Consider the following 13457-nt stretch of genomic DNA (forward strand, 5'->3'; position numbering starts at 1 on the left):
TGAATCCCTCCCTGTTAGTGTTGTTACACCCTCCGACAACACACCCACGAGGCATGATGTCTCTGAGGTTCCAAAAAATTGTCGAAAAAATAGGAAAATAACAGAGCTGAGACCCGGTGTTTGTAATGTGAAAATGAAAATGGCGGGTGTGTTACCTCGGTGACGTCACATTCTGACGTCATCGCTAAAAGACCGATAAACAGAAAGGCGTTTAATTTGCCAAAATTCACCCATTTAGAGTTCGGAAATCGGTTAAAAAAATAGATGGTCTTTTTTCTGCACCATCAAGGTATATATTGACGCTTGCATAGGTCTGCTGATAATGTTCCCCTTTAAGGACAAACTTGCAATAAGAAACATATGTTTAATGTACCCGAATATTTTTTGTGAAAATAAGGCCAAGTATGCCATTTTGTGTGGTACCGACAAGTATAAAAATAATTTTGGTATCGGTACCAAAATATTGGTATTGGGACAACACTACTTTGAACCCACAGTGCAGCTAATTTATGGATTTTTCTTCACTGACGGCCATAATGCAAATAACAAAACCAAAAAAACGGATCAATTACATTGAAAAGGTGTGTGATTGTTTGCGCTATAGCACCATCTTTTGGAGGAGTTTGCTCACTGCAGCGTCCTTCCATTTAGTGCTTTCAACCGGAGGAAGTGGTGCCGTTCCATCTTCTCGCAGTCCATACTGTTTCCACCCGTGTGGACTTTTTATTCCTAAATCCAAGTTTCACAACATACAAACCCCGTTTCTATTTGACTTGGGAAGTTGTGTTAGATGTAAATATAAACAGAATACAATGATTTGCAAATCCTTTTCAACCCATATTTAGTTGAATATGCTACAAAGAGGGCTTCACGGTGGCAGAGGGGTTAGTGCGTCTGCCTCACAATACGAAGGTCCTGCAGTTCTGGGTTCAAATCCAGGCTCGGGATCTTTCTGTGTGGAGTTTGCATGTTCTCCCCGTGACTGCGTGGGTTCCCTCCGGGTACTCCGGCTTCCTCCCACCTCCAAAAACATGCACCTGGGGATAGGCCCCTCCCACCTCCAAAGACATGCACCTGGGGATAGGTTGATTGGCAACACTAAATGGTCCCTAGTGTGTGAATGTGAGTGTGAATGTTGTCTGTCTATCTGTGTTGGCCCTGCAATGAGGTGGCGACTTGTCCAGGGTGTACCCCGCCTTCCGCCCGATTGTAGCTGAGATAGGCGCCAGCGCCCCCCGTGACCCCGAAAGGGAATAAGCGGTAGAAAATGGATGGATGGATGCTACAAAGATAAGATATTTGATGTTCAAACTGATAAAAATTTTGTGTTTTTGCAAATAATCATTAACTTTAGAATTTGATGCCAGCAACACATGACAAAGAAGTTGGGAAAGATGGCAATAAATACTGATCAAGTTGAGGAATGCTCATCAAACACTTATTTGGAACATCCCACAGGTGTGCAGGCTAATTGTGAACAGGTGGGTGCCATGATTGGGTATAAAAACAGCTTCCCAACAAATGCTCAGTCTTTCACGAGAAAGGATGGGATGAGGTTGTCAGGCTTGTCCCTGACAGTTTGACTATGTTTTAGTTTTTTCCTCTGCATTTGTCTTTGTTTCCTCTGTGTGTGTAGTGTTTACTGTCAGCGCTCTTATTTTGTTGGTTTCCTGTCTTTCTCCCTGAGTGCTGTGTCACCTCAGCTGCGGCTGATTGGCACCTGGCCACACCTGGTGTCAATCAGCCCGCTCCTATTTAGACCTGTTTTCTCATCCAGTCTGTGCTGGATTATTGTCATGTATTGTCACTCGTGTCGTTGCAGTGTAGCAGTAAGCTATATGGGGCGGCATGGCGTAGTGGGTGTTGCAGGTTCGCTTCCCACCTAGTGACAACAAAGTCGCTGCTGTTGTGTCCTTGGGCAGGACACTTCACCCTTTGCCCCCGGTGCCGCTCACACTGGTGAATGAATGGTGAATGAATGATTGGTGGTGGTCGGAGGGGCCGTAGGCACAAACTGGCAGGCACGCTTCCGTCAGTCTACCCCAGGGCAGCTGTGGCTACAGATGTAGCTTACCACCACCAGGTGTGAGAATGATGGGTTCCCACTTCTCTGTGAGCGCTTTGAGTATATAACAATAGAAAAGCGCGATATAAATCTAATCCATTATTATTATTATTATTTGGTAGCTTTGTGTAGCTTACTGTCTTTTGTTCCCTGCTTCCAGTTTTGTTTGTTCATAGCCTAGTTTTTTATCCGCCTCATGCGCACTTTTAATTTGTACTCTTTGTTTGGTTTTGTTTTCGTGTTAAAGATTAAATCATGTTTTCTCACTCCATGCCTGCCTCCTTCTCTGCATCTTGGGGTTCGTCACCAACAAACTCTGACAGAGGTACACCCCTTTGTCCACAACTGCGTGAGCAAATAGTCAAACAGTTTAGAAAGAACGTTTCTCAAAGTGCAATTTCAAGAAATTTAGGGATTTCAACGTCTACGGTCCGTAATATCATCAAAAGGTTCAGAGAATCTGAAGAAATCACTCCACGTAAGCAGCATGGCCGGAAACCAACATTGAATGACCGTGACCTTTGATCCCTCAGACGGCACTGTATCAAAAACCAACATCAATTTCTAAATGATATCACCACATGGGCTCAGGAACACTTCAGAAAACCACTGTCCCTAAATACAGTTTGTCGCTACATCTGTAAGTGCAAGTTAAAGCTCTACTATGCAAAGCGAAAGCCCTTTATCAACAACATCCAGAAACGCAGGGCCCGAGATCATCTAAGATGGACTGATGCAAAATGGAAAAGTATTCTGTGGTCTGACGAGTCCACATTTCGAATTGTTTTTGGAAATATTCGACATCGTGTCATCCGGACCATAGGGGAAGTGAACCATCCATACTGTTAATGACGCAAAGTTCAAAAGTCAGCATCTGTGATGGTATGGGGGTGTATTAGTGCCCAAGGCATGGGTAACTTACACATCTGTGAATGCACCATTAATGCTGAATGGTCCATACAGGTTTTGGAGCAACATATGTTGTCATTCATGCAACGTTATCATGGACTCCCCTGCTTATTTCAGCAAGACAATGCCAAGCCATGTGTTACAACAGCGTGGCTTCGTAGTAAAAGAGTGTGGGTACTTTCCTGGCTCGCCTGCAGTCCAGACCTGTCTCCCATCTAAAATGTGTGGCGCATTATGAAGCGTAAAATACGACAGCAGAGACCCCGGACTGTTGAACGACTGAAGCTCTACATAAAACAAGAATGGTAAAGAATTCCACTTTCAAAGCTTCAACAATTAGTTTCCTCAGTTCCCAAACGTTTATTGAGTGTTGTTAAAAGAAAAGGTGATGTAACACAGTGGTGAACATGCCCTTTCCCAACTACTTTGGCATGTGTTGCAGCCATGAAATTCTAAGTTAATTATTATTTGCAAAAAAAAAATAAAGTTTGAGTTTGAACATCAAATATCTTGTCTTCATGGGGCATTCAATGGAATATGGGTTGAAAAGGATTTGCAAATCATTGTATTCCGTTTATATTTACATCTAACACAATTCCCCAACTCATATGGAAATGGGATTTGCAATTAAATCGGTTTATACTTGCTGAACCGTCCCATTCGTAACGTCTGTAGGTGTGCTTTCATGCATATTTGTATGTGCTATCGTACTGTAATCAACCCAGCGTCGCAAACATTTGCGTCTGTTAGTATTTTTAACTTATAATGCCATTCTTTTTGTATTGTTTCATTTTCATAAATTCCTCGTTAAATTCACTAAAACATGACCACAGAGTTATTGAGTCTGTTTAAAGTTCAACTTAAAAGTACCCATTAATGTCACACACACACTAGGTGTGGCGAAATTTTCCTCTGCATTTGACCCATCATCCTTGATGACACCCTGGGAGGTGAGGGGAGCAGTGAGCAGCAGCGGTTGCCGTGCCCGGGAATCATTTTTGGTGATTTAACCCCCAATTCCAACCTTTGATGCTGAGTGCCAAGAAGGGAGGTAATGGCTCCCATTTTAATAGTATTTGGTATAGTTAGCTCAGGGGTGTCTTAAAGGGGAACATTATCAGCAGACCTATGTAAGCGTCAATATATACCTTGATGGTGCAGAAAAAAGACCATACATTTTTTTTAACCGATTTCCAAACTCTAAATGGGTGAATTTTGGCAAATTAAACGCCTTTCTGTTTATCGCTCTGGAGGGGATGACGTCAGAACGTGACGTCGCCGAGGTAACACAGCCGCCATTTTAATTTTCAACCCATTGTAAACATTGGGTCTCAGCTCTGTTATTTTCCGTTTTTTCAACTATTTTTTGGAACCTTGGAGACATCATGCCTCGTCGGTGTGTTGTCGGAGAGTGTAACAACACTAACAGGGAGGGATTCAAGTTGCACCACTGGCCCCAAGATGCCAAAGTGTCTGCCGCCAGACCCCCATTGAATGTGCCAGAGTGTCTCCACATTTTAGCGCCGATGGCAGACATGGCACAGAGATGTATGGATAACCTGCAGATGCATTTGCAATGATAAATTCAACGAAATCACAAAGGTGAGTTTTGTTGATGTTGACTTATTTGCTAATCAGACATATTTGGTCGCGGCGTGACTGCCAGTTAATCGATGGTAACATGCTACGCTAATCGACGCTAACATGCTATTTACCGGCGGTGCTAAAGCAGACATGGCACAGAGATGTATGGATAACCTGCAGATGCATTTTCAACGATAAAGTCACAGTAATTAAAAAGGTGAGTTTTGTTGATGTTGACTGCCAGCTAATCGATGCTAACATGCTACGCTGATCGATGCTAACATGCTATTTACCGGCGGTGCTAAAGCAGACATGGTACAGAGATGTATTGATAACCTGCAGATGCATTTGCAACTATATTACGTTCCCTTCCACCCACATTTAATGCGAAAAAAACACTTACCAATCGAAGGATTTAAGTTGCTCCAGTGTCAAAAGATGCGAAAGTCCTGATCGTTTGGTTCGCACATTTTACCGGCGATGCTAACGCAGCTATTCGGCCATGCTTTGGCTATGAATAGCGTCAATAGCTATTCGCTCAAAAGGCTTCAGTTTCTTCTTCAATACTTTCATACTCCAACCATTCGTTTCAATACATGCGTAATCTGTTGAATCACTTAAGCCGCTGAAATCTGAGTCTGAATCCGAGCTAATGTCGCTATATCTTGCTGTGCTTTTCGCCATTGTTTGTTTACATTGGCAGCACTGTGTGACGTCACAGGGAAATGGATAGTGGTCTCGAAGATAGTGAAAATAAGGCACTTTAAAGCTTTATTTAGGGATATTCGGAGACCGGTAAAATTTTGAAAAAAAATTCCAAAAATACAACATGCCACTGGGAACTGATTTTTATTGTTTTTAACCCTTTTGAAATTGTGATAATGTTCCCTCTTAACTTGTTTGACTCGGGGGGCCGCATTAGCCAAAAAAATGTGGCCACTCATCAATGAAATATTTCTTCTCCTGTGTGTGTTTTAATGGCTCTTTTTAGTAAAGCTTTTAGCACAAACTGAGCAGCTCAAATGTGTTAACTTCTTTTTGGAACAATGTTTGTTGTCAGTGTGTGTCTTCACATCACCTTCAGAGTTGGTTTTGATGCTCAAAGGTTCTTCAGCCTCGTCTTCAGCCTCACTATCTGAAAGTGGAGCTAAGAGGTTGTCTACTTGAGGTTTCTCTTCATCATCTTCAGTCTTCACAAAGACAACAGTCAGTGGGAACCTGGTGAGACCAGCTTCCCGTGGTCCTAGAAGACACTCTCCCTCCTTAGTGATGCAGAGTTCTTCTTCTTCCTTTTTAATGCAGGGTGGTTGTGGAGTCTCCTGCTTCAAAGTGAAACTCTCTACTAACTGAGGGGGAAGTTCTTCTGGACGACCAATCAGCTGCTGGACGTCTGAGGAACACACACACACACACACACACACACACACACACACACACACACACACTTCTTAATATACCGCCCCCGATATGTACGAATAACCCAAGCAATTGTCCTTGATCAAATATTCTGAAACCGTCATTCTTGTCCACAGGTTTATTGACCATAAAAAAAAGGTAAAACAAAGTTGCTTTGACGAACATAAGATTTGAGCAAATGACCACAATTGAAAATGTCCCCAAACTGACATATGTAGACTGGACTTAAAAAGGGAACTGTGTCAGAACGTGGATTACTTTGCAGCTTGTTGCGAAGATTTGTTTTCCCGGGATGCAAACAAACTTGACTGGACATGGCGTGCAGGTAAAAACATGATTTAATCCTAACTCAAAAGCTACAAAAGGGGTACAAACAAAAGGCGCTCAGAGTGGAGGCCCAACTCTTGGCGCAGGAAACCAAAACATAAAAACATAGCCTGATCTATGAGAGTTTGCACTGGGTCCCTGTTCATTTTAGAATTGATTTTAAAACCTTGCTCTTTGTTTTTAAAGCTGTACATGGACTGGCACCTCATTATACCTCGGACCTCATCCAAACTTACAATCCTGCGCGCGCTCTGAGGTCCGAGAGCCAGCTCTAGCTCGTGGTGCCCAAGACCAGACTTAAAACTAGGGGAGGCAGGGCCTTCTCTGTGGTCGGCCCTGAGCTCTGGAACACTCTGCCACTCCATATTCAAACTGCTCCCACAGTGGAGTGTTTTAAAGGGGAACATTAGCACCAGACCTATGTTAGCGTCAATATATACCTTGATGGTGCAGAAAAAAGACCATGTATTTTTTTAACCGATTGCCGAACTCTAAAAGGGTAAATTTGGCGATTGAAACGCCTTTCAATTGTTCGCTGTTGGAGCGATGACCTTTCACTCGTGACGTTACAACAGGAAGCAATCCTCCATTTTCTCAAACACATTACACACACTAAGTCAAATCAGCTCTGTTATTTTCCGTTTTTTCGACTGTTTTCCGTACCTTGGAGACATCATGCCTCGTCGCTGTGTTGTCGAGGGTGTAACAACACGAACACCGACGGATTCAATTTGACTTACGTGCTAATCGATGCTAACATGCTATTTAGGCTAGCTGTATCTACATATTGCATTGTTAGGCCTCATTTGTAGCTATATTTGCATCCAGCCTTTCCCTCCACCCACATTTAATGCCAAACAAACTCATACCAATCCAAAGAATCAAGTTGCACCAGTGTCAAAAGATGCGAAAGTCCCTTGTTTGTTCTGCACATTTTACCAACGATAGCGATGTTACGACAGAGATGTGTGGATATCCTGCGACACTCAAAGCAGATGCATTTCCAACGATAAAGTCAACAAAATCACAAAGGTGAGTTTTGTTGATGTTATTGACTTATGTGCTAATCAGACATATTTGGTCATGGCATGGCTGCCAGTTAATCGATGCTAACATGCTATTTAGGCTAGCTGTATGTACATTTGTAGCTATATTTGCATCCAGACTTTCCCTCCACCCACATTTAATGCCAAACAAACACCTACGAATCGACGGATTTAAGTTGCTCCAGTGGTCAAAAGATGCAATCGTTGGTTAGAAGGCGATCGCCAAATAGCTTCAGTTTCTTTTTCAATTTCGTTTTTGCTATCTGCCTCCACACTCCAACCATCTGTTTCAATACATGCGTAATCTGTTGAATCGCTTAAGCCGCTGAAATCCGAGTCTGAATCCGAGCTAATGCTGCTATATCTTGCTGTGCTATCCGCCATGTTTGTTTGTATTGGCGTCACTACGTGACGTCACAGGAAAATGGACGGGGGGATTTACAGATAGCGAAAATCCGGCACTTTAAAGCCTTTTTTCGGGATATTCCAGGATGGGTAAAGTTTAGAAAAAAACTTCAAAAAATAAAATAAGCCACTGGGAAATTATTTTTTATTGGTTTTAACCCTTCTGAAATTGTGATAATGTTCCCCTTTAGGTCTCGTCTTAAAGGCCTACAGAAAGCCACTACCGACCACGCAGTCTGATAGTTTATATATCAATGATGAAATATTAACATTGCAACACATGCCAATACGGTCTTTTTAGTTTACTAAATTGCAATTTTAAATTTCGCGCGAAGTATCCTGTTAAAAACGTCAGTATGATGACGCGTATGATGACGCGTGCGCGTGACGTCTCTGATTGTAGCGGACATTTTTTTCCAGCCCGATCCCAGCTATATGTAGTCTGCTTTAATCGCATAATTACACAGTTTTCTGGATATCTGTGTTTCTGAATCTTTTGCAATTTGTTCAATTAATAATGGAGACGTCAAAGAAGGAAGATGTGAGTGGGAAGCGGTGTATTACAGCTGCCTTTAGCAACACAAACACAGCCGGTGTTTCCTTGTTTACATTCCGGAAGGGGAAGCTTTACTAAGGAACAGACAAATGCGCGTATTGCCCATCCCCTTAAAAGGGGTGGGGGGTTGCACTAATATACAACGAAAACTTTAACCTTAGTCCTAACTTAAAAAATAAATATAAATCGTTTGAGGTGCTTTCTACGAGGTCTGTCACACCACTGCCTCTATGCCTGGCCCCCAGGGCCCTATTCGGACCTTATCAGTAAATTCTCAGAGTTTGTTGCTGATCTAGTGACGCATGCCGATAATATAATTATAATGGGGGACTTTAATATCCATATGAATACCCCATCGGACCCACCGTGCGTGGCGCTCCAGACTGTAATTGATAGCTGTGGCCTTACACAAATAATAAATGAACCGAAGAATCGCAGCGCTAATACGATAGACCTAGTGCTTGTCAGAGGTATAACCGTTTTCAAAGTTATGGTACTCCCGTATACTAAAGTAATGTCCGATCATTACCTTGTAAAATTCGAAGTTCAGACTCGTGTTCGGCAAGTTAATAATAATAATAACTACTATAGCAGCCGCAACATTAATACGGCCACAACGACGACTCTTGCTGACCTACTGCCCTCGGTAATGGCACCATTCCCAAAGTATGTGGGCTCTGTTGATAACCTCACTAACAACTTTAACGACGCCCTGTGCGAAACCATTGATAGTATAGCACCACTGAAGTTATAAAAGGCTCCAAAAAGGCGTACTAGAGCTCAGAAATTATTATGTAGAAAGCTGGAACGCAAATGGCGCACGACTAAACTTGAGGTGCACCATCAAGCATGGAGTGGTAGTTTAATAACTTATAAACGCATGCTTACCTTAGCTAAAGCTAAATATTACTCAAATCTCATCCGCCTTAATAAAATCGATCCAAAATTTTTGTTTAGTACGGTAGCATCGCTAACCCAACAAGGGACTCCTTCCAGTAGTTCCACCCATTCGGCAGATGACTTTATGAATTTCTTTAATAAGAAAATTTAACTTATTAGAAGGGAGATTAAAGACAATGCATCCCAGTTACAACTGGGTTCTATTAACACAGATACGATTGTATATACGGTGGATACTAGCCTCCAAAATAGTTTCTCTCGTTTTGATGAAATAACATTACAAGAATTGTTACAACGTGTAAATGGAATAAAAAAACCAACATGTTTACTTGACCCTCTTCCTGGAAAACTTATCAAGGAGCTCTTTGTATTATTAGGTCCATCGGTGCTAAATATTATAAACTTATCATTTTCCTCTGGCACTGTTCCCCTAGCATTCAAAAAAGCGGTTATTCATCCTCTCCTTAAAATACTTAACCTTGATCCTGACCTCATGGTAAACTACCGACCGGTGTCTCACCTTCCCTTTATTTCGAAAATCCTCCAAAAAATTGTTGCAGAGCAGCTAAATGAGCACTTAGCGTCTAACAATCTATGTGAAACCTTTCAATCCGGGTTCAGGGCAAATCACTCCACGGAGACAGCCCTCGCAAAAATGACTAATGATCTATTGCTAACGATGGATTCGGATGCGTCATCTATGTTGCTGCTCCTCGATCTTAGCGCTGCTTTTGATACTGTCGATCATAATATTTTATTAGAGCGTATCAAAACACGAATTGGTATGTCAGACTTAGCCCTGTCTTGGTTTAACTCTGATCTTACTGACAGGATGCAGTGCGTCTCCCATAACAATGTGACCTCGGACTATGTTAAGGTAACGTGTGGAGTTCCCCAGGGTTCGGTCCTTGGCCCTGCACTCTTCAGCATCTACATTCTGCCGCTAGGTGACATCATACGCAAACACGGTGTTATGACAAACTGCACTTTTGGTGGAATTGTGTCAATCATTTGATACAGTAAATGAGTGATTTTCAACCACTGCACCGCGAGATATTGTCTGGTGTGCTGCGGGAAATTGTGCAACTCCACCTAATTGGTCCAAAAAAATATTTTTTGCAAATCAATAATCATAATAATGTGCCGTTTGTTGTCTAGAGCCTGTGCTGTGTAGAGCTGGGCAGGGTAATCTTGTAATAGTCCATATCAGTAGGTGGCAGCAGGTAGTCCATTGCTTTGTCGGAACGCGTCGAGTATGGTTGGTCGTGATCCAGATACGCAGAGCACAGCGGGAGACAACGTGCAGATATCAATCAATGTCAATCAATCAATGTTTACTTAGATAGCCCTAAATCACAAGTGTCTCAAGCCACAATGACATCCTCGGTTCAGAGCCCACATAAGGGCAAGGAAAAACTCACAACTCAGTGGGATGTCAATGAGAATGACCATGAGACACCTTGGAGAGGACCGCAGATGTGGGTAACCCCCCCCCCCCCCCCCCCCCCCTCTAGGGGACCGAAAGCAATGGATGTCGAGTGGGTCTAACATGATACTGTGAAAGTTCAATCCATAATGGATCCAACACAGCGGCGAGAGTTCAGTTCAAAGCGGATCCAAGACAGCAGCGAGAGTCCCGTCCACAGGAACCCCCCCCCCAGTTCCCAGACGTTTACTGAGTGTTGTTAAAAGGAAAGGCCATGTAACACAGTGGTAAAAAAATGTCCCTGTGACAACGTTTTCTCAATGTGTTGCAGCCATTAAATTCTAAGTTCATGATTATTTGCAGAAAAATTAAGTTTCTCAGTTCGAACGTCAAATATCTTGTCTTTGCAGTCCATTCAATTGAATATAAGTTGAAAAGGATTTGCAAATCATTGAATTCAGTTTTCATTTACGATGTACACAACAACTTCACTGGTCGTGGGTTTTGTACAACATTATAAGAGTAAACAGTAGAAACAAATGAGATGAAAAAGGCAGCAAAACAATAATAATATCAATAAATAAACATCAAAACATTTCCGCCATTTTGGATCGAGGTTCTTTGTTTACACTGTTAAACAAAGTCGGATAATTTCTGTTTTTAGGGCTTGGAAGACAAATAGCTTTCAAATGAGGGAACGCAACACACTCACCTTCATCTTCGCTTTTCAGATTGTTCTCCGTTGGTGGCGCTGATTCTCTTTCACTTTCTCTTTGACATGACGTCGCCATCTTAGCATAGCAGTAGTCGTCCATCTTCTATCACGTCTTCAATCTTCACTTCAGGTAACACGCCGTCGCTCCACACTCAAAGTCCGTGTGGTGGGCTTAAGAAGAGGCGAACAGTTGAGGTATTTGATGCTATTTTTGAATCTATAAGATCGTAAATGTGAAACTTCTCCGGAAAGCCACGCCGCTTAGTCCGCCATCTTGGACTTTCCCGCGTCCGATGGTCTTGCGCATGCGCCAAAAGTTTGAAACTTCCGATCGACAACTGCGCTTTAAAAAATAAAATACCTTTTAAATAACTAGCGGCCCTTTTCATCTTTTCTTACATTTCAGGCTCATAATTGAAGTGCTCCTTATCGCGAAAACATTTTGGAGACAGAAATTAAACAAAAGTCGACAATATTGTTCTTGTTCTACCATGAATTGATTAACGTGGACCCCGACTTAAACAAGTTGAAAAACTTATTCGGGTGTTAGCATTTAGTGGTCAATTGTACGGAATATGTACTGTACTGTGCAATCTACTAATAAAAGTTTCAATCAATCAATCAATCAATCAGTCTTTTAGTGCAGGGGTTCTCAACCTTTTTTTCAGTGATGTTCCCCCTGTGAGCATGTTTTTAATTCAAGTACCCCCTAATCAGAGCAAAGAATTTTCTGTTGAAAAAAAGAGATAAAGAAGTAAAATACAGCACTATGTCATCAGTTTCTGATTCATTAAATTGTATAACAGTGCAAAATATTGCTCATTTGTAGTGGTCTTTCTTCAACTATTTGGAAAAAAATTTATAAAAATAACTAATATCTTGCTGCGATGAGGTGGCGACTTGTCCGGGGTCTATCAATCAATCAATCAATCAATCAATGTTTATTTATATAGCCCCAAATCACAAATGTCTCAAAGGACTGCACAAATCATTACGACTACAACATCCTCGGAAGAACCCACAAAAGGGCAAGGAAAACTCACACCCAGTGGGCAGGGAGAATTCACATCCAGTGGGACGCCAGTGACAATGCTGACTATGAGAAACCTTGGAGAGGACCTCAGATGTGGGCAACCCCCCCCACCCCCTCTAGGGGACCGAAAGCAATGGATGTCGAGCGGGTCTAACACGATACTGTGAAAGTTCAATCCATAGTGGCTCCAACACAGCCGCGAGAGTTCAGTTCAAGCGGATCCAAGACAGCAGCGAGAGTCCCGTCCACAGGAAACCATCTCAAGCGGAGGCGGATCAGCAGATTAGAGATGTCCCCAACCGATACACAGGCGAGCGGTCCATCCTGGGTCCCGACGAGCGGTCCATCCTGGGTCTCGACTCTGGACAGCCAGTACTTCATCCATGGTCATCGGACCGGACCCCCTCCACAAGGGAGGGGGGGGGGACATAGGAGAAAAAAGAAAAGAAGCGGCAGATCAACTGGTCTAAAAAGGAGGTCTATTTAAAGGCGAGAGTATACAGATGAGTTTTAAGGTGAGACTTAAATGCTTCTACAAGATACCCCGCCTTCCGCCCGATTGTAGCAGAGATAGGCGCCAGCGCCCCCCGCGACCCCAAAAGGGAATAAACGGTAGAAAATGGATGGATGGATAACTAATATATTGTTGAAAAATAACCAAGTGATTCAATTATAAATAAAGATTTCTACACATAGAAGTAATCATCAACTTAAAGTTTCCTCTTTGGGGATTGTAATAGAGATCTATCTGGATTCATCAACTTCATTCTAAACAACCGTCCATCCATCCATTTTCTACCGCTTATTCCCTTTTGGGGTCGCGGGGGGCGCTGGCGCCTATCTCAGCTACAATCGGGCGGAAGGCGGGGTACACCCTGGACAAGTCGCCACTTCATCGCAGGGCCAACACAGATAGACAGACAACATTCACACTCACATTCACACACTAGGGACCATTTAGTGTTGCCAATCAACCTATCCCCAGGTGCATGTCTTTGGAGGTGGGAGGGGCCTATCCCCAGGTGCATGTCTTTGGAAGTGGGAGGGGCCTATCCCCAGGTGCATGTCTTTGGAA

At 42.7% G+C, this 13457-nt stretch overlaps 1 protein-coding gene across 5 annotated transcripts in view; it reads right to left on the reverse strand.

Moving 5' to 3' along the window:
* The window catches only part of LOC133549851 (zinc finger protein OZF-like), a 40677-nt gene that overhangs the window by 20400 nt on the left and 6820 nt on the right, over positions 1–13457 (reverse strand). For 2 of the 5 annotated variants that reach the window (XM_061896071.1, XM_061895822.1), the window contains exon 2: positions 5637–5948. In XM_061896071.1, coding sequence (XP_061752055.1) covers positions 5637–5948 — 312 coding nt within the window. Of the gene's footprint in view, positions 1–5636; positions 5949–11346; positions 11656–13457 lie in introns of those variants that run through there. The other 3 variants (XM_061895908.1, XM_061895735.1, XM_061896160.1) reach the window with 3 other exon arrangements.

Source organism: Nerophis ophidion, linkage group LG01 (genome assembly GCF_033978795.1).
Source record: "Nerophis ophidion isolate RoL-2023_Sa linkage group LG01, RoL_Noph_v1.0, whole genome shotgun sequence".
In the NCBI taxonomy this organism is placed as follows: Eukaryota; Metazoa; Chordata; class Actinopteri; order Syngnathiformes; family Syngnathidae; genus Nerophis; species Nerophis ophidion.